This window comes from Manis pentadactyla, chromosome 19 (genome assembly GCF_030020395.1).
Source record: "Manis pentadactyla isolate mManPen7 chromosome 19, mManPen7.hap1, whole genome shotgun sequence".
NCBI lineage: Eukaryota > Metazoa > Chordata > Mammalia > Pholidota > Manidae > Manis > Manis pentadactyla.
Genome location: NC_080037.1, coordinates 16,699,288 through 16,721,978, shown reverse-complemented (window position 1 = coordinate 16,721,978; position 22,691 = coordinate 16,699,288). Strand labels below are relative to the sequence as shown.

Genomic DNA, 22,691 nt, shown 5'->3' with positions numbered 1-22,691 from the left:
AGGTTAGTTTGGAAGTTACAATTTAGTTTAGCTTTACTTTACAAGAGAAAAGTTTGGTGGTCTTAACATTACAAAAAGGTTATGCAGCACATCAGATTCAATCTACTGAAATTTGATACTCTTCAAACAATTTACTTCAAAAGTATTGCTGTCACTAATACAGTTTAATAAGATATAACTGATAATAAGACTGAGAGCAAAATTTCATTCTAGCTCAAATTGTGTCAACCTTATTTGACTTTATATTGTTTTTCTCAAAAGAAAATACAATCTCTTTGGAATACTTTAACTAGAGAAGTCTAATTTATTCCATGATTTTACTCAAATATGAATCACCTAAAAAAACAACTCTCTAAAAACACAGAAAAAAATACATTTAATGTAACTGCTATTCAAATTACTTTTTCTCCCTTCACTTTCAACTAACCAGACTCTTGCTTGTCAATCTCAACCAAAACCCCTGTTAATGAGCCAGTAATATAGTCAGTCAGGCTGCTTGACTGAACACCTCTCAGGAAAAAGTGAATCAACTGGTCTCAGAAATAAAGTCATTGTAAGAGACCATTACATGATTAATAGCTCATTTATTTCCTTTGCTTTTCCAGTTATGTTGAAAACCATTATACTGAGACACTTTATCCTAAAAATATTTTCTTAAGACCTTTCCTATTGGAGGGGGGACCTGCAACTACATCTTTTCTGTACAAAAATCTGTTTATTAAGTACCCATAGTTTTACAGTTTGAATTACAGTAAAATCCATTGAATTACAATTTACTTAATCTGAAGGTTTTATATTTGCATTTCTCTTCTCTTGGAATTCAATGGAAATGAAATCTTTTGGGAGTAATTTGAGTGGGTATAATGTCTAAGATAACAGTTCACTAGTAGTTTTCTTAAGATAGTCCAAATGAATAAATTACAGATCCGCTATCTATATAAAGTTGGATTTTGTAAAAGGAAATGAGTTGAGTAAATAAGGACTTTGGTTTTTTTTTCAGGTGGTATTAGATAATGCAGGGCAATATAAAATGTATGATCAACCCCAAATTCGGTATGCCCATTTTAGGTGAGAATTTTTGGCTGAAGGTCAAGTCTGTTTGCTTGTCCTCCTTTAGACAATACTGAACACCCAGTAGAATGACTGAATTGTCTCCTTGACTCCCTTACCACCAAGCTCTAATGAATTCACAAAAAGGTTTCCCTAAAAATATTTTTGAGAGTGCGGAAGATCAATTAGTAGAAAACATGGCACTGAGTCTAGGGTTTTCTTTCAAATGTTTTTACTAGCAAGAATCAGGAAATTGCCTCAGTCCTAAGGTCTGGCAGTTGACTGATGAACCAATGACTCTTAAATGGCATTCAGCAATGTATAGACAGTCACAGCAGGTGTTGAAGCCCAAGAAAGTCCAGGTAAAAGATCCCTCCTGTAACAGCCAACTGTTTTGTCAATGACTACTACTTTTTGAAGCCTCTGTTAGCAATAACTAATCTTCCTAAGAAGGAAATATACAGCACATATAGAAAAATTAGGGAATAATTTCCTTGTCTAGATGCTGATGAAAAAAAACCTATATAACAAGAGGATAGACATGTGTATCTACTGAATAAACCCAGTAAGTTCATTAAAAACAAATCAAAAATCTTTCAGATATAACTAAAAGGTAGTTGACTATAGTCATCGAATATCTAGTTAAGGAAAAATAAATACTCTTTATCACCTACGTCATGGTAAAATTCTCATTTTCATCTCTGTAAAACAGGGACTGCCATTTGCATAAAGTACTTATAGAGTGTAAGTGCTAAAAGTAAGCTACCCATAATCAAAAATTTATGGGGATAGCCATTTATGTGTTATTTTCTGTATGAATAAAAACTCAATGTGTACAGAAAGTACATGATCAAGAACCATACTGATGAACCATGCTATGACTGATCACTGACTTAGGGAGAAAATAGTCTTGGAATTACATACCTCAATATTCATGTTGGCTTTTATTTAAGATAGGAAAAGTTGGTCCTAGTATTAACACTTTGGGCTACTTTATGAACTCCTTGATTTATCTATTTAAACCATTAATCAGAAGTAACTTTTCTCTCTTTTTGAAAGAGGTAGTGTTGTGGTGGGAGAATGTATCTTAGTCTGAAACATGTAAATAATTAATTATAACTTCACATTAACACCAGGCAATAATTACCGAACAGAATTCTACTGGGGGAAAAAAGGCCAAATATACTATGAATCCTGAGGCTATCATAATAAAAGTGAAGATCGTCAACCTTTCTGAGTGCTTGAACCGAATAGATATTTGCAAAAATCCTGCATACAATTTCAAGAAATTCATGTACTCTTACGGCAAACCCCCAAATCTCAAGAAAAAGAAACTTTGTCTCATTTTTTTCTTAATAATATACAGATATAAGAAAAACAGAAAGTTTAAAGAAAATCACCCTTCCAAGTTAAGAGTCATGGGGTTCTCCATCAAACAGAAAAACTCATTTCCCATGAGAGCAGAACCTCCACTGAGTGTCAGCAGCCGCTTTTTGTCACTTTTGTTAACACAGGAACACTCTGAAAGCCTTCTCTCCTCCTTACCACAGCAACTTGGCAAAAGACAAATCATACATGGCTTTAGAAAAAAGTCTAATTCTACTTTCCAAATAGTAACTGCATAAGGCAAGTTCATGTATTATTTAAATTTGAAGAACACTCTTGATTTTTTTATGCCATTTAACGACTTCAACGGTCATTCAAAACTTTCCTTACACTCTAATCACTTTCAAAATGTAAACTACTGAATAAAATCTGCCTAAATAGTCAAAAGTTTAAAACAAAAGTTAATTCAGAATCTAAAAAATAACTCATTCCAATTCTTGTAAACATGCATATATTCAAGTGCATCTAGGCAAGCTGCTTGTATGTAGGAAATGAGTCTCATTTCATTGCTCATACATGGTAACTACTCAATGTTTATTGTATATTCTGAATTCCTAGAATAGGAATGAGAATGAAGGCAACTGAGTATTAATTGCAAATACCTAGCATAATGCTTGACACATAAAGAGGTTTAAAAAAATCTATTGGATGAACAAACCAATAAATAACTAAATGAATGAACAAATAAAGGAAAAATATGACTTGACTAAAAATTTAGATAACCCAGATTTCAAAATTTCTGCCTTATTTAAGCACTATTAACTTTTTAATTAAATAAATGTTGACAGTAAAGGGTGAATTATCAAAGATGGTTTAAAGGTGTCCAGCTCGCCCTAAGTATGTATGCTAAGAAGCTACACCAACATTCATGAGTTACTTGGCCAAACTCATAATGGCCATTGCTTTGACCTCTAACCGTAGTCTGACTCAAACAAACCTGACAGTATGAAATTGAGTTGAAGACAAAAGACCCCCCAAAAAAGAAGTTATTTAAAAAATGCACATCTTTCACTATGCAGTTTTCTAGACCTAAAGAAACTCAAAATACCAAATAGGAATGAAACAACAGGAAAAAGGTCTAGAATCAATAGTTTATTTTTAGTGGCTTCTTAAAAAAAGCAGAACCATATAAAGTTAAATAAATACTGTAGATCAATGTATCAATATTGACTCAATATTTTTATTATCAAGGACTTAAATTGTTTCATTCAACCTTTAAAATCTTTCAAGAGGCCCCCAGAAATAGGCTTCAAATATGCATCACTAATAAAGGAAAAAGTAATAAAGAGAAAGTGTATCTAAATGTGATTTTTCTATTAAATGAATCAAATTTTTAAAAGCAGGTTGACTTTGTAAGTACCCAAACAGATACTTGTTGGACCCTCATTTCAAAACTGAATGTGAATGATGAAGCACGGAGGGGAGATAAATTCTCATTACAGCAACTTTATATAATATGAACCACTTATCTATGAATAACTTGCCCAAAAACTAAATTTCCTGACACACACAAAAAAAATCACAGCATTTTTATTATTCAATTGTATAATACTTTTCTTCTTAGGCTTTTATATCCGAAAATAAAATCTCAGTTTTACTTTCAAAAAAACTGTTAAGAGATCAGTCATCTACATTTATCCATCTGGTGCCTAAGAATTGAAAAACTAACCTCAAAATTACAGATAAAGTTAAGATGGGAGTTTAATGTGAGTTTTACATGAGGAATTCAAGGCTGGTACCAAATCTGGGTATGCACTTTCCAGTTTATATATTTCCTGTGATATTGCATCTTAGACACATAGGCAGAATATCAGAGTGAAGGATTTTTTTTAGGTGTACTGGAATCATACTGCAAATATGACACTTGGGCAAGATATTTAAACTGTATTTGCTCCTGTGTCACTATTCTAAAATGCGAAAAAAAAGATAGCACCTATCTCAAAAGATCTATGTGAGATGATACATACATGTACATAAGACCTGGCACTTAGTAGCATCCCTTGTGGCCCTGGAATTTCATCACTGGGATAAAACATACATGCATAGTGTAGTAAATGTCCGATCAAAGGATCAAAGAGAAAATTCCATTACGAAATTTTGATAAAAGGATGATTGTGCAGAGAAACTAGAAAATAGTTTCCAGTTTTCTGGAACACATTTATTCTGCTAAATCAGGCATGGTTTTAAGAATGTCATTCAAAAACTTTCCTCAGGTGCTAGGCACTACGTCATCCTCTGGTACCATAAGAAAGGATTAATTCTATGCCAACAAGTGAAAATAGGTTAGGCTCTTTTAAAGAGAACTGAAGGACGATTTCTCTACATTTTAAAGAGGTACCTGACTATGATTTGGGTAGAAGGTGGAAGGAAGAGGAAGCAGTTGAGAGAATATTTTTTAATTAAATAGTCATCTAACCTTACAAATAATTATCACAGCAGCAAGAGCAGACCAATCTACACAGCACATTGTTTCCCTACCTTACCAAGATATTAAATGGTGAAACATTAAGAAAAGCATCCTGGAGAGCGAACTTTCAGATGATGGAAATGTCCTATATCTTGTTTTATGTGGTGGTTACATAGCATATACAATTGCCAAAACTAAGAATACTAAACCCATAAAACTATGTGCTTTCTTTTAAGCTAATTACACTACCATAAAAAAAGGCTAATTAAAAAAACGTTTTTCTCACTAGAAAATGCGAGAATGTTAAAAGGAACATAACCAACTCTAAATTCATTATAAAATGAATGACAGAATGATCTGATCTCATTCAAAACATTTTAGGCAAGATATTCTTTTAACGTTTCAGTTATACACGATGCAAATAAATTCTTTGAGATCACCGACTACTAGAGTTCCCCGTGTTCTCATTTGTTACAGATTCTAGGAATGGATATGCACTTTTCAGCCACATTTCACTTGTTCAACACTACATGTTTGAGAAGAGTCAGTGGAAAATTTGCTTGTTTGTTTCATTGTTTCTCCTGTATGCTTGGAGAGAGAAAGGCTTGGGAGAGAAACAGAACAGGCATTACAGAATTTTCAACTACAAATCCAAAACCCAGTTTCTAGCTCGAGGACTAAAATGTGCGTGGCAATTGTGAACAAGTCACTTAAGAATTCTGTGCCTGTTGCAACCTCTTATCACTGGCTGTCATAAGGATAAAGCACATGACTTTGTGACAGCACTCTGAAAAGTCAAAATGATGTATTATTCTAAAGGAGCATTGGTGATATGATACTGTATGAAATCCGAAATTTAACCTTAGCATTTGTTTTATTCTTAGGGAACACCCATACAGAACTCATTTGAACTAAAATGTCTAAGAAGCAGAAACAAGTGAGTTATCCCAATCCAAAAAAAAAGGGGTGGGAGGGTGAGGTCCGTTCAGCTACTAAACTTCCAGAACTGCAGATTTCTGGGATTTGATCTTCCAAGACATCTGGTATTAAAAAGGGAAGTATTAAAAAGGCCTATATTAGGATAAATTCTTCTGTCCCTAGTCTTGTCAATAATCAACGATGAAATGAATTACTCCTGGAGTACTCGAGAGCTTCACTCCTAAAATATTGTAGAGTGCAAGACAAGCAATCCGCAGGCATTTACTGTATTCCTTCGCAACTCTTTAGCACACACCTCAACGCTTTCCTCAAATTGCGTTCATCCCAGGCACGAAGGAGAGCAAGGCCTAAATGTCTTCAGATCATCCATCACAACTCCCCCCACCTTCCATTCCAGGTCCAGCGGCCTCCGGCCATCACACCCTTTCCTGATCTCCCATCCCCAGGGCTGCCAGCCTCACCAGCTGTTCCCGGCTGCTGGAGATCCGATCGGTTGGCGACCGGCGGCCCCGAACATTAACGACACCCAGGAGCCCGGCCTCCAGGCTCAGGGCCGAGCACAGACTCCGACTGCCACCGCACAAGCGACTTCCCACCGGCAGTTCAGCATTTTGAGCTGAGCTTCCGGAAGCAGGCGGGAGGCGGAACCGGATGCCCAGAACTACCATTAGTTCTTCTCCCCTCGCCGCCGCTTTTCTCTTTTACCCTCTTTTCGCTCACAGGAGAGATGGAGTTCAATAACTTGAACTTTTTCCTACAAAAAATTTCTTAATTTTCTTTCTAGTGTCCGCAAACGAAGGCAGGATGAAGAAAAAAAGTGGAGTAAACCAAAAGGTGAACCCCCGGGATTGGCTTTATGGTTTAGCCCGGTTGCCGTGGAGACCGAGAGTAACACCAGCCGTGCGCCGGGCGCTGAGAGGCTATGGCCTCGTTAGCCCGGCTGCAAGCTCGGTTGGCGAACGTAAGACAGCAGTACTACTTCAGGAACAGGCAAGTCATCCCCTGGGGGATCGCGCAGAGGGGCTTCACCCTAGCCAGTTGGTCCTCAGCAGAAGTTCCCTATTAATAAATGCCCTCATTCAATCAGAACCACCCACTTCTCCCCTTAATTTGTAGGCTGCAGACATCATCACAAGTATAAAAGTAGTGCTACCATACAGGGGAATTATATATAGATAAAGGGAGACCATGGTTATTAGCTTGAGATGATTTAAGTAAAAGCCTAGCTTAGGGAAAATTGTAAAATGAAGTGTTGTTCTTTGACATCATCACACTACAGTTTGGTTAAACCTGTTTCCTCCCTGTTGCAGATTTAATAGCCTGACGGGTCACCCACACTCCCTAGCTGGGTGTGCTCAGTGTGTTGTCCCCCATCGTACCTGTGGACTTGAGCTTTCATTATGTAACTGAACTCAACTGTTCTATGAGTCATATGTCTTTCCAAGGAGACATAGCTAAGCCATTCTGACAAGATAATCGGTATGAATATTTTTTAATTAAAGTATCATTGATATACAATGTTATGAAGGTTTCAGATGAACAGCATTGTGGTTTCAATATTCACCCATATTATCAAGTCCTCATCCCCCACCCCACTGCATTCACTGTCCCATCAGCGTAGTAAGATGCTATAGAGTCATTACTTGTCTTCTCTGTGCTGTACTGCCTTCCCCATGACCTACCTATATTGCGATTGCTAATTATAATGCCCCTTAATCCCCTTCTCCCACCGCTCCATCAACTCCCCCCTCCAACAGTATGAATATTTTAGTTAATAGAAGAGGGCTAAGGAAGGCACTAGCAGCTTATTCATCTCTCTACAACCCAACTTCTTGCTTGGCAAGAGGTTCATTTTAACAATGGCTTTCTAGAAGCAGTGCCCTGAGAGTTTTTCCTTAAGAGAAACTCCAAAAAAGTGAATTAGACAATGATAGAATATAGTGAGGTGACCAATCAGTGGAAAATATGTCAATAAGGCACTATCTTACCAAGTTGTTCTTATTCCTAAGTTGTTCTTATTCTAACATTTATCTCACTCATTACATTCTTAGACCACCATGTACCTCTCTTACAGCACTTTACCAAAAATAATTCAGTTTTACATTCTGTTGTAAGATAGTATCTACCAACCCTCTTAAACTAGAAGTAGAGTTTCTGTTTTTACTCGTTACGTCATCTCCAGTGTCTTCATATTTCCTGACACACAAGATCTAGACAGTTATTTGCCTAACAATTCCATACATGAATCTTTTAATCAATCATTGGTCCTGGTTTAAGTAAATGCACTAAAAATGGCCAAAAATAGAAACTGTCTACTTATTATCTATATGTTATCTGTAATTACAGATGAATTATTTATTTAGCATCCACTTAGAGTATGTGGCAGGTCGTCCTTTGTTTATGATATGCATATACAAAAGAAAGAAGCTGCATTCCTTCTGATGTTTGCAGCCTAATATGGAATATAAGCATTTAAAAAATAATTACAATGGAGTAAAGATGAACAGGAGGGGAAACAGCATTTCTGAGCAATGATTGTATGCTGGGCATTGCACTAGGAACTTTTTCATATAATACCTCATTTGGTTTTCACATTGCAAGTTAATATATTCATCTATATTTTTAGAGCTCAAAAACGGTGTTCTTTTAAAGCCTGGTGAAGTACCACACAACTGCAAAGAGACATAATTATTTCTATAAATTTCAGTGTCAACCTTTGTCTCTATCTCCTGGCTTTTGACACTGGGTGCATTTCCCCAAACTGGAAGTGGCTTGGAGAAAAGAGAAGGGCTATGAAAAGGTCATGATGAAAATAGGTTGGCATTCCTTCCATTTCATTTATTATTATTATTATGATGATGATGATATTATGATATCTAATACATTTATTAGATATTTTCAATATGAGGGAAAGTCTATAAAGATCATGAAGGAGTCAAAATTCCAAAGTTTGCCTAGTTTGAAAGAAAAAAGCAGGATCTGGATAGCTTTAGGGGTAATAAAATATGAACGTGAAAAAATAAGCAGGGTGTTTTCTTAAGAAATTATTGTCATTATTATCATTAGTTCTTCACAAGCTTCAGAGCACATTACAATCACCTGAGCATCTTGTTAGAATGCAGATTCTGACTCAGTGGATCTCAGTTCTGACCAGAGAATCTGCATTTCTCACAAGAGTTCCTGTGAGACTCTGTTTCCATAAAATGGGAGACTGTAGAAAAGGGGCTGTGTAGGGGCCTATCACTTAATTCTTAAACATCCTTACAACTCATTTATCTATTCCTTTTTTACATGCCAGAAGTAAAATGCGATTCAGATGGAATGGGTTATTTCTGTGACGTCACACAATTACTAAGTCTTAAAGGCTAGTAATCCACAGCAAGGCCTATGATCTTCACTGTGCTACTAGTCAAAGTTTTCCCACTATGCTGGACTGAATTATGTGGCACCAAATACCAACGTCTAGAAACCAAATGGCCTGAACATATTCCATTATCATTCCAAATCAACTAATATTGGCAACAGAGTTGAAGGAAACAATTTTAATTTGCCTTGGTTTGTTTCAGTGTCTTCCTTCTATGTTGGTGATAAAGCAGTAGCAAAAATGTTTCTACCTAAGCAGCCGACACCAGAATGTGTCTGAAGTTGAAAGATGGCTTTGTTGGGAAAATATTTCATTATTAAGTGCTTAGCTTAGTACCTGAGTCCTCCGGGTCCTGGGAGACCCCTGAGGAGGAGAGGAACTCTTTTACCTACCAAAGAAGAAGGCTTTGGAACTCCAAGAAGTAAGAAGCAAATATGGTACTGGCTGAGTCGATGAGATGGCTATGGAGCACGGGGATATTGGGCACTGCCAAACCAACCCAAATCCTCTGAAATGTACTTGCACAGGAAATGTTTCATGGGTATTCATGTTTTGGTCTACCCATCAAAAAGACTGAATATTGTGTCTACATTATTATAGGGTGAAGAAAGATAGTATGGAGTTGTTTGACTGAATATTGGCCTTTTGAAAAATATTCACTCCTAATTCCTAAGTTTCATTTCTATTTTTCTTAACTAATGAGATTTTTTTGTGATTTATCAGTCATTTATACTATCATATTTGTGGAAAGAAGAGTTTGATGTATGTTCACTAATCCTATTGTTCAATTTCCTCATCCTTATTTCAGTTTTGTCTGGTTTGATCTGCCAAATGCTAAGGAATGGGTTCAGAATGTCTCTCTTCCAATGAGTTTCTGTAGAGGCATCCTTTCATGTTATGTCAGTTAGCTTATATGTGTGTTCTGGTGTGTCTCTTCATTTCTTGATATGTATTGGTCTTTTTTAATATGCAGAATGTTTCACCTTAAAATCCTACTTGTAATTTTTTAAACTTTATTTCTTTGAACAGATTTAATTCAGTAACATACAACTTGCCATAATATTAATATTGATCCTCCTTTATGTGATGGGGTGAATCTTAAAATTCGGCATATTTCTATCTTCACAAGCAGAATTTTTGGGTTTTATTTTAAAACAGTACATTTGTAATGAGTTAGATTAATTTTACCTTCATTATTTTGATATATAGGCATACTTTTACATGTCGCCCTATTTTAAGCTACTTTTAAATTCTTGTTCTTCTATCATTACTTCTCATGTATAAGCTATATTTTATTTTAGATTTAGTATTATTCAGAAGATAACTTATTTCTAACATTTCTTGTGAAAACTTACTGGACTCTTCTTAAATTCTCAATACTATATTTATGAATGAAATATTCATTGATTAAATATATGCATCTACTATATGGTAAGTCATATCTGGTAATGTGTAATACTGTCCTAGGTATTTACGATAAAACAGTAAAAAGTTATGAGGGAAACAGGACATAAATAAACTGACATATATTTTATCTTGGTATAAATGTAACTGAAATGAGTAAAGCAGAGTTAGGTGGGCAAAGGGTGGACAGAAATGCTATTTTAAATACACTGGTCTGGAGAGACTGCTCCGATCAGGTGATATTTGAGCAGAGGCCTAGAAGAAGTGAGTGAGTAGGTGCCCTAGGTAGATCCCAGAGGGAAGAGCCTTTAGGAGCTGGAATGGCAAGTGCTGGAGCCCTGTTGTCAGAAACCTGCATGAGTGTGTTGGAGGCCAGGGCATTTGGGGTTTTTAACCCATGGTAAGAATATTGGATTCTACTCTGATTAAGATGGGAAGTTACAGGGGATTTTCAATAGAGAAGTGACATAGTCTGACTTCTGTCTATAAGAATAAATAACAAAGAAAGCTCTGACTTATTTGTATATTGGAAAAAGCATTTTGGTTTTGTTTTTCATTTTTTCTACTTTTCTCTACTTTCATCATTTATTGATTTACCTCTTTGTGACCTGTTTTCGCTTAACAAAACCTAGGTCAAGTCTGCTTATATAAAAGAAAATAATAATGTTTCAAATTGTTTTAAACTATATATAGTTTTCTAAAGATATGTAGGCAGAAATTAGCCTAATATAGGTCAAAATCACTTTTAATTGATGTGGCTGAAGGGGAGGGCACATATAAGGGAACAGTGAGACAGCAGCTGCTCAGGGAGAGGTCTAGAAGTTCTCTAGAGACATATCAGAGAGACCGGGTCCAACTGTCAAGTTTCCAGATCTCTCACTATCTAAAACAGCATGGGGGTGTATGGAAATTAGAAAGAGAGAAGAGAGTAGAAAGATAAATAAATGCTACTGAATATCTGCTATGTGCTGAGAACTCTGGTAAATGCTTTCACAAGTATTGTTTTATTTTGATATCCACAATAATTTGAGTCAATTTTTTATTATTCCTATTTTAAACTGAGTAAAATGAGGTTAGAAAGTGTAAATTATTTTGCCAAAGATAAAAAAGATTAAAAAATCTAGTGAAGTTTGATTGACCTATGTCCAAAACTTATGCTTGGGATGGGGGGACTTTAAATCAAGTCCCTGCATGAAAGTAAGTACATAAGGTCAAAATGCATAAGGTCTAATCTGCCTTTCTAAAGTCAGGTTAAGGAAAGGAAAACACCTGGTACAGTATGCACCTTCTTGTGTAAGACAGGTTGTTTCCCTGTGCTCCATTGCCTTGTCTCAACCTAAAGTAGAGTATTACTTAAATGGGACTGATTCTGGAATCCATTATTCCCATGAACTTAATCAGTGTGTTTCTAACTCCAACATAGACCACATTTCCTGACTGCATTCTTAGTCTAGTTAGTGGGTTTCAAGTCTTTGAATTTAAACAACCTTAGTCCTATTAACCTGAAAAAATAACAGCTTAGTCAGATAGACATAAGTCCCTTCGTCTGATTCTATTTCGTTGCTGACTTTTCCTGTTATTCATTGCTGCACTCCATTCTGACTAGGAAAACTTAGCAAGGCTCTGCCAAGTTACACAAGAATGATTTGTGCTAGAGTGCAGGAACAGTTAAAATCCTGTCTGTGTTACTTTAGGCTTAAGCATAAGCTCTTAGATTTATATTCTTACCTATGTTAAACACTTTAAATATCAACTTTCTCATCTGTAAAGGAGGCACTAACTCCTGTTGACATGTTAACTAAGAAGATTAAATGATCTTCTGGCATATTGGTTAACATTCCAATAAATGCATAATTCTAATAGGAAATCCTAACAGGAGGGCAAAGGATAAAATGCCTATGTTCAACTCAGATGTTATAAAGGCAGTTGATGAATTTAATATTAAGTAAGTATTTTCTTAAGAAATTTAAAAAAACTTTTACTGGTACATTATGAACATTTAATGAAATGAATAAACTCAATAATTCTTAATATGTATATACCTGTTTAATCATCAGTCAGTTTAAAGTCTTAAATGTTTTCTTAGAAAATTGTAAATAACAAATAAAAACAAATGTGCTTAATAGTAAAGAATATGTTTCTAAAACCAATCCATAATCAACATCAGATGTATTGGAAAAATACAATATAAATTGTTCCATTCAACTGAAAAGCAAGACAAAAACACACATTAATCTTACTCTTTTGAACCTTTTTCTGGAGATTGTATCTAATACTACAATAAAAGAAAAAAAATAGTAAGTATTGGGAAAGAGATGAAGTTGTTAGTTACAGATTATGAAATCATAAAGATGAGGAAGTGTAAGATAATCTACTAAAAAGACTCTAGAAATAAAATGAGTTTGATAAAGTATCTGATTACAAAGCAAATTTAGAAAAATCAGTACATCTCCATACTACCAGCAATAGCTAGATGAGGAATTGGATCAGGAAGACATACTAGGCACCTATGCATACCTCCTCTTTCATTCCATTCAAAATATAATTAAGTGCAAAAAAATATTTTAAAAGAATAAATATGCAAAACTGGTAGAAAACTAAAAACATGCAATTAATGGACCAGCAATTTTGAAAAATTTCTAGAAAACAAAACTACAGTAGGAAGAGGGAGAGATGGCCGTCTATGCCTGCAGCTCTTGATCTTTTCTTCCTTGCCCATCTATGCTTAGACAAATCAGTCATCAAAACAAGGGAACCACAGCCATAAGGACCAAGAACCCAGCTCTGCTTAGAAAGAAGCTCCCCTCTGGTAGAAGCCACACAGATGATGCAGATACTGGTAGGACCTCCAACAACCATAAGTGTGTCTCCAAAATCTGCCCCCAAAAGCCTGAATAATCACTGCTGAGAAAGAGTCATTCCTTTGTGGTAGAACTAGAAGCCTTGCCTAGAATTGGTATAAGGAATGTCTATCTCTCATGGCCCAAAAGAGAGATCTCAGTTTACCAACATGTTCAGTACTGACTCACTGAAGAGGAGAAAAAAAAATTTTTTTGACAGTAACTTTTACTGCCTGTCAGCCTGTTACTGCCCAAGTGACCCAAAACAAACAGCACTGCCCAGATATCAAGCCCGTGAATGTCTGTCAACATTAATAAGCAGAGAAAATCACAAGCCATTCAAGCTAAACTTAGTTTGAAGGAAGGAGATTAAGCCAAGAAACTACAACAGGTAGTTACTATGGAGTTACAACTGCATAGTATGGAGGACACAGACATAATTTTAATAAAAATGTAATGAGAATTTTTACAAAAATAAAATTAGAGGGAAGAAAGTTATTGGAACCAATTTTTAAAACAATTTTTTTTTCAATTTAAAAATAAAACAGATAAATTAAAAAATAAAATAGTTACCACTGAAACGTAAATGTTTTAGGAAATCAATACAGAGGCCATATCCAGAGACTTAGTATGTGAATTATAGTCACTGCAAAATTTGGAGTGGGAATGGGAAGGAAATAGATTACTAATCAGGAGACACTAAACACTTTCCTAAACTGAAGAAAGAATATGGCATTGAATAGAAAGGACTGAGTCCTAGACAGGATTTTTTTGTTTAAAGCCATACTTCATAGATATTATTTAACAACTTTCAAAGATATAGGAAAAATTTTACAAGCTCCTAATCTAGCCAGAAAAGAAAGTTGTTTGCCCATGAAAGAAACTAGCATTGAATGGCTCATATGCAACACAGGGACCTAGAAGAGAAAAGGACAATAATTACTGATCATTCAAGACAATATATAAAAATCCTAAGCTGAAGAAAGATCTTATTCTTTTTTTTGATGAAAGAAAAACATTTTTGAGACATTTAAGGACTCTCAGTTATGTCATCCGTGTATTGTGTCTGAAGAAAGTACTCTGAAATCAAATGAAAATTAAATCAGAACAAGATGTCAGGATGGGGAAAGAGAACAAAAGACATAATAGAAACAATGATGAGTAATTATGCTATTTATAGTTAAATCTAGATGAGTGTTGTGTTAACTGAGATATGTTGGATATCACTAATTGAATGCAAAATATATAGAAAATTATTTTTAAACATTGATACAATAGACAGTGCAGGATTATGATCTCTAAGAGTAAAGAAACAAAGGAAGCTCTCCAGCTAGTAACCCTAGCTTTATGCCTGGAGGCCATTTCTGAACAAAATCCAAACTCTCAACAGCATAGCATTCATATTGTCAAGAATCTATTAGTAAATTAATAATACTACAAAAACATAGCAAACTGACTTATAACCAAGAAAAAAAAATAAGTTAATAGAAGCAGATTCAGAAATACAAAGGTCATAGAATTTGAAGACAAGGATTTTTAAATGGGTATTCAAAAGATGCTTAAGGTCTTGGGGAGGGGGGTCAAAAAGATGGAGGAGTAGGATGGCTAGGTGAAAAAAAACTTCCCATATACACATCAAGGAAACAACTATAGCAAATCAAACTAACCCTAAAGATGACCTGCAAACTGCAGAACAGACAATCTACACCTGGTGAACAAGTGAGGACACACTGAGAAGGGCAAAGGGGCAGAGCTGTGATAGATCAGGACCGAAGCTCCTCCCCCATCCCAGTCTACAAGTGGGAGGGAGCCACAGGGCAGGGAGGCGTAAACTCTCAGGAATCCAGCACACCTGGCCCTGGAGATCTACTCCTGGAAAATGAGTCCACATGCACTGGCTTTGGTGATTAATGGGGCTGGACACCTGGAAGAGTCGGAACACTCTGGCGGGCCAAGACTCCTGTCACTCGTGCAGGACCAGCATGCTTTGTTGGTCCTGCTTAGACCTAACACAGAGGTGGCAGTTTGGAATGTTTACCAGCAGCAGGAAGTGTATCAGAGGGGTGGGGGTCCCAGGGAGCTGCGTCTGGGGGAGAAAGGGCAGACAGATAATACTTTCCAAGCCCTCCCTCAGCTGAACTGGCCAAGCACCTTTGGGAGCCCACAGAAAAACACTCTATCTTCCTTGCTGGTGGGTCAACCCCACAGAGGCACTTCCTCAGCGTACCTGCCCAGCCTGGTCTACTCAGCCCAGCAGCAGTCTGATTTTGCTGACTGGAAGACAGACAGTGGACTATACTTTCCTGGCTCTCCCAGCCCTTCCTCAGGTCAACTTGTCATTCACTGGGAGCCAGCTTTAAATTCTTCACCTTCCCTGTTGGTTCAACTCCAGTGTCCCACAGTGTACCTGCCCCACCCAGCACACTTGGCCTAGCACCACTTTGCGATCGCTGATCAGCAGGCAGAGAATGGCCTTGCCCACAGTGACTCCCAGCAGAAGTGTCTCACATCACTCAAAGGGCACACACAGGCTAGCTGTGGGGATCAGCCACTGCCAGAAGACAGGCAGAAAGGCAGGCCTTACCCACAGCCCAGCAGCAGCAACTGAAGCTCAGGCCCAAAAGAAAACCAGGCACTGATGAGCAAAGAGTCTTGAGCTTCTGGGCACCACAGGACACCAACTTCATAAAGACATTACTTTCAAGGCCAGGAGGCATAGATGATCTACCTAATACAAAGGAAGAAACCAAAAACCCAGACAAAATGAGGAGGCAGACATTCCAAACAAAAAATACAAGATAAAACACCAGGAAAAGGGCTAATGAAATGGAGATCAGCAATCTTCTTGATAAAGAATTCAAAGTAACACCGAGCTGGGGAAAAGAAGTGCTGATATTAGAACTTCAACAAAGAGATAGGAAATATGAAAAAAAGCCACTGAGAGCTGAAAAATGCAATAACTGAAATGAAAGATATAATAGAAGGAATGGAATGCTGGGAGTAGAGTTAAGAATCAGGGTGATGGAAGATAGAGAACAGCAGAGTAACCAAGCTGAGAAACAGAGAGAAAAAAGAATTTGTAAAACTGAGAAGATGCTAAGAGAGCTGTGTGACAACTTCAAATGAAACAATATTTGCATAATAGGTGTCCTGGAAGGAGAAGAGAGATACAAAGGATTAGAAAGTTTCTTTGAAGAAATAAAAACTTCCCCAATTTGGTGAAGGAAATAAATATCTGGGTCCTTAATAAGATGAATCCCAATTGGTGAAGGAAATAGACATCTAGAAAGTTCTTAATAGGATGAACCCCATGAAGACAAAACCAAGATGTATAGTAATCAAAGTGGCAACAAGTAAAATAAAGACAGAATCTGAGACAGCGGTGAGAGAGACAGTTACCTCTAAGGGAAACTGCCTAAGGCAATCAGCACATTTCTCAGCAGAAACTTCACAGGCCAGAAGGGAGAGGCATGATATATTTAAAGCATTAAAAGGGAAGAACCCACAACCAAGAATTGTCTACCCAGCAAGATTATCATTCATAATTGAAGGAAAGATTAAATGTTTCCCAGGTACACAAAGGTTAAAAGAATTCAGCACCACTCAACTGTCCTAACAGGATATGTTAAAGGGGTTTCTTTAGATGGAAATATTCTTAAGTTTAAATACTTTTCATTAGTGAAAATAAACCTAAAGCAAAGATAGTAGACCAGTGACTTACAAAGCAAGTATGAAGTTAAAAAAACAAAAGTAATAAAATCAACTATGCACAAAATTAGTCAAGGGATATACAAAGGATGTAGATTATGATATACATAAAGTATGAATGAGGAAGAAAAATTTTAAAAGTTGTACTTTTAGAATGTGCTTGAAATTGAGTGACCATCAACTTAATGTGGACTGTTATATGTATATATGACCAGTTATCTTTAACCTTATAGTAACCTTAAACCTGAGACCTGTAATAGTTACCCCAAAAAATAAAAAAATAAAAAATAAAAAAAGGAAACCCAGCAATACTAAAGAAAACCATCAAATAACAAAGAAGAATATAAGAGAAGAAACAGAGAAACTACAAAAACAACCAGAAAACAAAATGGCAATAACTATATAGCTATCAATAATTACCTTATATGTAAATGACTAAATCTACCATAATTAAAATGACATAGGATGGCAGACTGTATAAAGAAACAAGACCTATCTATATGCTACCTGCAAGAGACTCATTTCAGACCTAAAGATATAACATAGACTGAAAGTGAGGGGATGGGAAAAGATATTTCATGCAAATAAAAGAGAGAAAAAACTCAGGTTCAACAGTGCTTCTGTCAGACAAAACAGCGTTCAAAACCAAGGAAGTTAGTAGAGACAAAAAAGGACATTACATAATGATAGAAAGATCAGTCTAATAAGAGGAAATAACAATTGTAAATATCTATACACCCAACATAGTGTCACATAAAACAAATACAGACTTAAAATGGGAAATAGACAGCAATCATATTAGGGGATTCTAACACCTGACTTACATGAATGGATAGATCCTCCAGTCAGAAAATAAATAAATGGGCATTGAATGACATATTAGATCAGATGGACTTAACAGATATATACAGAATATTCCACCCAAAAGCAGCAATACATTTTTGCAAACATACTTGGGATTTTCTCCAGAATAGATCACATAGTAGACACAAAAAGAACCTCAATAAAATCAAAAGATAGAAATTGTATCAAGTATCTTCCCAGACTGTATGGTATGAAACTGGAAATCAAATTACATGAAGAAAACCAAAAAAACACAAACACATGGAGGCTAAAAAACATGCTTCTAAATAATCAATGGATCAATGAACAAATCAAAGAGGAAATCAAGCAATACATGGAGAAAAATGAAAGCAGAAACATAACTATTCAAAATATCAGTGACACAGCAAAAGTGGGGACAGTACATGGCAATGCATACATACCTCTAGAAACAAGAACAATCCCAAATAAACAGACTGCAATCACAATTAAAGAAACTAGAAAAAGAAGAACAAAGGAATCCCAAAGTTAGTAGGAGGAGGGACATAATAAAGATCAGAGTAGAAATAAATAAAATAGAGAAGAATAAAACAGAAAAAAAATCAATGAAACCAAGAGCTTATTCTTCAAGAAATTTAAGCAAAATAGACAACCCCCTAGCCAGACTTTTCAAGAAAAAAAGAGAGAGGACACGAACAAAATCAGAAATGAAAAAGAAGAACTGAAAACTAACACCACAGAAATTCAAGAATTATAAAAGAATTTTATGAAAAATTATACATCAATAAATTGGACAACCTGGAAGAAATAAACAAATTCCTAGAAATGTAGAATCTTCCAAGACTGACCCAGGAAGGGGCAGAGAATCTGAACAGAAAAATTGCCAGTAATCAAATTTAATTATTCATAAAAAAACCTCCCAAAAAACAAAAAGTTCAGGACCACATGGCTTCACAGCTGAATTTTACCAAACATTTAAAGAATAGCTAATACCCATCCTTCTTAAAATATTCCAAAACAGAAGAGGGAGTACTTCCAAACTTATTCATGTGGCCAGCATCATTCTAATACCAAAAATCAGACAGAAACAACAAAAAAACAAACAAAAAAAATCACAGACCAATATCCTTGATATGATCTGTAGATGTAAATGTAGAGGCAAAAATATTCAACAAATTATTAGCCAACTGAATTCAGAAATTCATTAAAAATATCATCCATTACAACCAAGTGGGATTTATTCCAGGAAATCAAGGATGGTACCATATTCATAAATTAATGTGATGTACCACATCAACAAAAGCTAGGAGAAAAGCCATATGATCATCTCAATAGATGCTGAAAAAACATTTAATAAAATTCAACATCCATTCATGATAAAAATTCTCAACAAAATAGCTATAGAGAGAACACTGCCCACCATAATAAAGGTCATATATGATAAATTCACAGCTAACATCATACGCAATGGTGGAAAGCTGAAAGCTTTTCCTCTGGTATTAGGAACAAGATAAGGATGCCCATTCTCAGAACTTTTATTCAACATAGTACAGGAAATCCCAGCCACCACAACCAGACAAGAAAAAGAGATAAAAGGCATCAAAATTGGTAAGGAAATAGCAAAACTGCCACTATTTGCTGATGACATGATATTATATATAGAAAACCCTGAAGACTCCACCAAAAAACTGTTAGAACTAATAACTTGGTTCAGTAAAGTCAAAAAAGGCAAAATCTATGTATAGAAATCTGTTGCATTCCTGTATACTAACAATGAACTAACGGAAAGAGAAATCAAGAAACCAACTCCAGTTATAATTACATAGAAAAAAATATTTAGGAATAAGCCTATCCAAGGAGGTGAACGACCAGTACTCTGAAAACTCTAAAACACTGATGAAAGAAATTGAAGAATATACAAATATGTGGTAATTTATCCCATGCTTATGGATAGGAAGAATTGATATTGTCAAAATGACCATCCCTCCAAAAGCAATTTGTAGATTCAATGTAATCTCTATCAAAATACCAATGGCATTTTTCACAGTACTAAAGCAAACAATTCTAAAATGTATATAGAACCACAGAAGATCATGAAAAGTCCAAGTCATATTGAGAAAGAAGAACAAAGCTGGGGGTATCATGCTCCCTGACTTCAAGATATACTACAGAGCTACAGTAATAAAAACAGCATATACTGTATAGTCAGTAATTCTGTAACATATTTCTATGTTGACAGATAGTAACTACACTAGTTGGGCTGAGCATTTAATTATGTATATAATTGTTGAATCACTATGTTGTATGCATGAAACCAATGTAATATTTTATATCAACTATACTTCCATAAAAAAGTTTTTTTAGATGACTTTAAGTCTAAAAAATCTGTCTGATTTTGGTACTAGAATGATGCTGGCCACATAGAATAAGAAAATATGAGCATAATGAAAAGTTAAATGGAACATAAAAGGAAACAAGTGAAACTTTTAGAGATAAAAGCAAATTCAGATAGACGTAATATGAGATTAAAATCCTACAAATGAAAGATCAGCGAAGTTGAAGAAATACCATATCAAATATATATTTCTGGGCAGAAGGTGTCAATTACATCAAGTTGGTTGATATGTATTGTTCAGGTCTTTTCTCTTGTCATCAATTTCCTATCATTCAGAGAGCCATGTTGATATTTCCAACTACAATTGTGGATTTGTTTGTTTCTCCCTTCAGTTTTGCCAGGTTTTGCTTCACATATTTTGAAGCTTTATTATTAAGTGCAATGCATTTAGGATTAATATCTCTTCTTGATAAATTAACCCTTTTATCATTATGTTTATCCTTATGTATGACAATTTTTGTTTTTGGATATACTTTAAATATTAAAAAATATATTTTAGAGTATAAAAAGTATTACTGAGATTCCACTCGTGTGTGTATACACATGTACACCACACACATACATACATACTTTTATATATTTAAAAGTATTGAAATTACTCAAATATACAAAAACTTTGTAATATGGCTCAGAGAACTTTTTTTCCATGAATCACATGAGGGTAAGTTGCAACCTGATGGACCTTGCCCCTACAAATTCTTTCACCATAAGAGCACTATATAACCACAATTCCACCAGAAAATCAAGAAATTAACATTGCTGCATTTGTACCATGTAACCTTCACACTCCATTCACACCTTGTCAGTTGTGCCAGTAATGTTCTTTATAGCAAAAGGATCCTGTTTGTTTTGTCTCTAGTTATCTCTAATATTTCTCTGATTTTTTGACCGTGATACTTTTGAAATTACAGATCAGTTATTTTGTAGAATTCACCTTAACTTAGGTTTGTCTGATTTTTCCTCTTGATTAGATTTAGGGTATGTATCTTTGGCAGAAATATCACAGAAGTGATGGTGTGATCTTCTCAGTGCATCCTACCAGATACTGCATGATTTTGATTTGTCCAGTTACTGATGGTGATCTTTTGGGTCATTGATTAAGGTGATTTCTGTGAGGCTTCTCTACCGTAATATTCTAATTTTTTCCTTTGTAATTAATAGGTATTTTAAAAAGCAGATAATTTGAAGCTATGTATCTTAATTCTCATCAAACTTTCAATCCATTTGTTTACTTATTTATATCACTATGAATTCATAGGTTCCTATTTAATTAAATGGATTAAAATTACTCATTTATTTTCCTGCTAGCATTGTCCCAGATTTGTGTGGGAGCCACTAGAAGCTTCCTTCTGTGTCTGGAGTCTGTATCATGGTAATACTTCCTTGCTTTCTGACACAGAAAAATGTTCCAGGCTCATCTTTTACTTTTCATGCCACAGCCCATCCATTTCTTCAAAGATCTCTTGCTTCTTTTAGTGGATGCCCATGCTATTGTGTGTTGCTACTCTGATGCCCTGTCAAGTGGCCAAAGCTAGAAAAAGAAGTGCATGAGTGCATTTGCACACAGTTTACATACATCTGTACATTCTTCTGTCTGTCCATCCATCCATTCATCCATGGGTCTATTGATCCATGAGTTGACATTGACAACTTCATTTCAAATCCAGCACCAGGTCATTCTAGTCTTTCTCCCTTTCCTTTTCTAACAGTGAGAAACCTGGCTTTCATCAGTCTTATCAATCAACCAATACAGTGTTCAATCCCTCTGTATGAAACTAATCCTGTCACCATAACTGCCCTGTCGTTTATGGATGCCCTTTTCACCCTGTGGGGGTTCTACCTCCCTGTGCGCCGAACTATCTCCTCCTCACCCACTTGGACACGCTTTTCATCACCCTTGGGTTCTGATTCCCAGTGATGGAAATTTTTTGTGGAAATTTTCCTCACTTTTCCTGGACACCCTATTGCCAGGCCTTCTCTCCATGGGAACCGTCTCCTTACTCAGACTGTGACCTTCTGCCCCAGGCTGTCCCACCTGTGGATGCCCCCTTGGCCCTCGCAGGCTCTGATACTTGATGCTGAGTCATTGTTCTCCCCCAAGCAACTGGTCTACCACAGATGCCTCCTTTCCTTGCCCACTGCCAGTTTCTTTTAGGACTTAATTGTTTAGGAAATGAAGTGAAAAGAAGTGAGAAGGAAGAGGTAGAAAAGTAAATGATAGAACAGTTTAAGAATACATATACGTATGCATGATAACTCCTACTTCATGTGCTAGCATTTGTAACCCACTATACATTGAGCTGTAAGATAATAATAGAGGACTATTAATGAGAATAAAACATGGCTTCTAGCTTCTAAAATGTAATACTATTTCTC

At 35.7% G+C, this 22,691-nt stretch overlaps 2 protein-coding genes across 5 annotated transcripts in view; one reads left to right on the top strand and one right to left on the bottom strand.

The window, feature by feature from the left end:
* The window catches only part of GPATCH2 (G-patch domain containing 2), a 180,755-nt gene extending 174,343 nt beyond the window's left edge, over positions 1-6,412 (bottom strand). Inside the window, exon 1 of one of the 3 annotated variants that reach the window (XM_036931814.2) lies at positions 6,244-6,412. In XM_036931814.2, coding sequence (XP_036787709.2) covers positions 6,244-6,299 — 56 coding nt within the window. In that variant the 5' untranslated portion in view covers positions 6,300-6,412. The remainder of the gene's footprint in view (positions 1-6,243) is intronic. The other 2 variants (XM_036931832.2, XM_036931820.2) reach the window with 2 other exon arrangements.
* Positions 6,413-6,582: 170 nt separating this feature from the next.
* SPATA17 (spermatogenesis associated 17) overlaps positions 6,583-22,691 on the top strand; it is a 193,434-nt gene continuing 177,325 nt past the window's right edge. For both annotated transcript variants that reach the window (XM_036931603.2, XM_036931593.2), the window contains exon 1: positions 6,583-6,772. In XM_036931603.2, coding sequence (XP_036787498.1) covers positions 6,705-6,772 — 68 coding nt within the window. In that variant the 5' untranslated portion in view covers positions 6,583-6,704. The remainder of the gene's footprint in view (positions 6,773-22,691) is intronic.